The sequence below is a fragment of the Parus major genome, chromosome 25LG2, assembly GCF_001522545.3.
Source record: "Parus major isolate Abel chromosome 25LG2, Parus_major1.1, whole genome shotgun sequence".
Classification (NCBI taxonomy): domain Eukaryota; kingdom Metazoa; phylum Chordata; class Aves; order Passeriformes; family Paridae; genus Parus; species Parus major.
The window spans coordinates 784,490-786,063 of record NC_031794.1 but is presented as its reverse complement, the minus strand read 5'-3'; the positions used below and the strand labels follow the sequence as shown (position 1 = coordinate 786,063).

Below are 1,574 nucleotides of genomic sequence, written 5' to 3'. Positions count from 1 at the left end.
CTCCCCCCCGCCTCGGGGGCTCTTTGTACACAAAAAATCCCCATTTTGGGGTCTTTTTTTTGGCAAATAAAACACTTTTTGTAGCAAATCTGGTCCCTGTCACCCCCCAGTCGGGGACGAGGGCAGCGAAGCCGCTGTCCCCCCGTCCTGGAGGATTTTGGGGGGGAATTGGAGGGGAAAAAGGGGGGGACACCTGGATTTGAGGTTCCCTCCCCCCCCGATTTTCCACCCCAGGAGAAAATTCCTCTCAAATAATTATTACAAAAAGGGCCGAAGTTTTAATTCATTTTATTTTTAAGCCTTTCTCCAAAAAATGGGGGATCCTCACCCCCCTCCCCCAACTTTGCCATCGGCCCCGAGCTCAAACCCGATGGGAAAGAGGGGAAAAAATGGGGAAAACCCCTTAAATTTGTGCAAAAAGCCCCATTTCCACCCGCCCCCACCCCAAGCCAGAAACTGGGCCTAAAATCCTGCAAATTTGGGCTGAAAACGTCCAAATTTGGACCAAACCCCACAGATCGGGGGCCAAAATCCCCGAAATTTGGCCTGAAAAGAGAGAAAAGGGAATTGAAATCCTGCAGAAACCCTGGAAATGGGGATTAAATTCACTGATTTGGGGCTGAATCCAGAAACTGGGGGTAAAGTCCTGCAAGCTGGGGCTGAAATCCCACAAATTGGTACCGAAATCCTCCAAGCCTGGCCTGAATCCAGAACCCGGGGACCGAAATCCTGCGGATTTGGGATCAAAACACGGAAACTGAGCCTAAAACCTCGTGAACCGGGACCAAAATCTCACCCTTTTGGCCTGAAATTTGGGCTAAAATATTGAATTTCTTTCTCTGAAAGCCAAGCTGGGCTGAACCCCTGGAAATTTCCCCCAAATCCCCGAATTTGGCCGGGAAATAATAATAAAAAAACCCCAAGCCTGGGTGTAAAATCCCGAAAAGCGCGAGCGGAACCCAAGGGTTGGGCGGGGCTGAAGTGCCGGGGTTTGGGGCAGAACCCCCCCAGTTGTTCCCAGTTCCCAGTTCCCAGTTCCCAGTTGGCAGCCCCGGGGTCGGGGCAGAGGAAGAGGCGCAGCCGGGGTTGTTGGAGCCGTGTATTGTCGGGAAGCCAATCCAGAATAAAAACAGTGCAAATACAGGATCAGGGATCTCGGCCCCCGCGGGGGTCCCGGTGCCGCCCCGGCTGAAAGGCACAGAATTTCGGGAGTGGGGCCGGGGGTCCTGAGCCCGGAGCCCCCCCGGCCCCCCCTCCTTGCACGGTTCATGTCACACACACCGGGGCACACGACACGGACGTGACACTTCCACAACACCCAGGCGGGTCCTTCCCGGCGCCTTCCCGGGAAATCTTTGCCGTTTTTTCCATTATTTTTGTTTAGTTTTTTTTTTTTTTGTTATTTTTTTCTTTTTTATTTCATTTTTTTTTTCCTTTTTTTAGGTTTTTTTTCCTTTTTTTTCTTTTTTTTTTATTATTTTCCTTTTTTTTTATTATCTCCTTTTTTTTTAATTTTCCTTTTTTTTTCTCCTTTTTTCTTTTTCCTTTTTTCTTTTTCCTCCTTTTTCTTTTCC

General features: G+C 49.4%; 1 protein-coding gene across 1 annotated transcript in view; it reads left to right on the top strand.

The window, feature by feature from the left end:
• The window catches only part of SLC27A3 (solute carrier family 27 member 3), a gene marked incomplete at its 5' end in the record, with an annotated part of 4,123 nt that extends 3,362 nt beyond the window's left edge, over positions 1-761 (top strand). Inside the window, one exon of the mRNA XM_015650228.1 lies at positions 630-761. Within this exon, the coding sequence (XP_015505714.1) occupies positions 630-761 (132 nt within the window). The remainder of the gene's footprint in view (positions 1-629) is intronic.
• Positions 762-1,574: the final 813 nt, after the last annotated feature.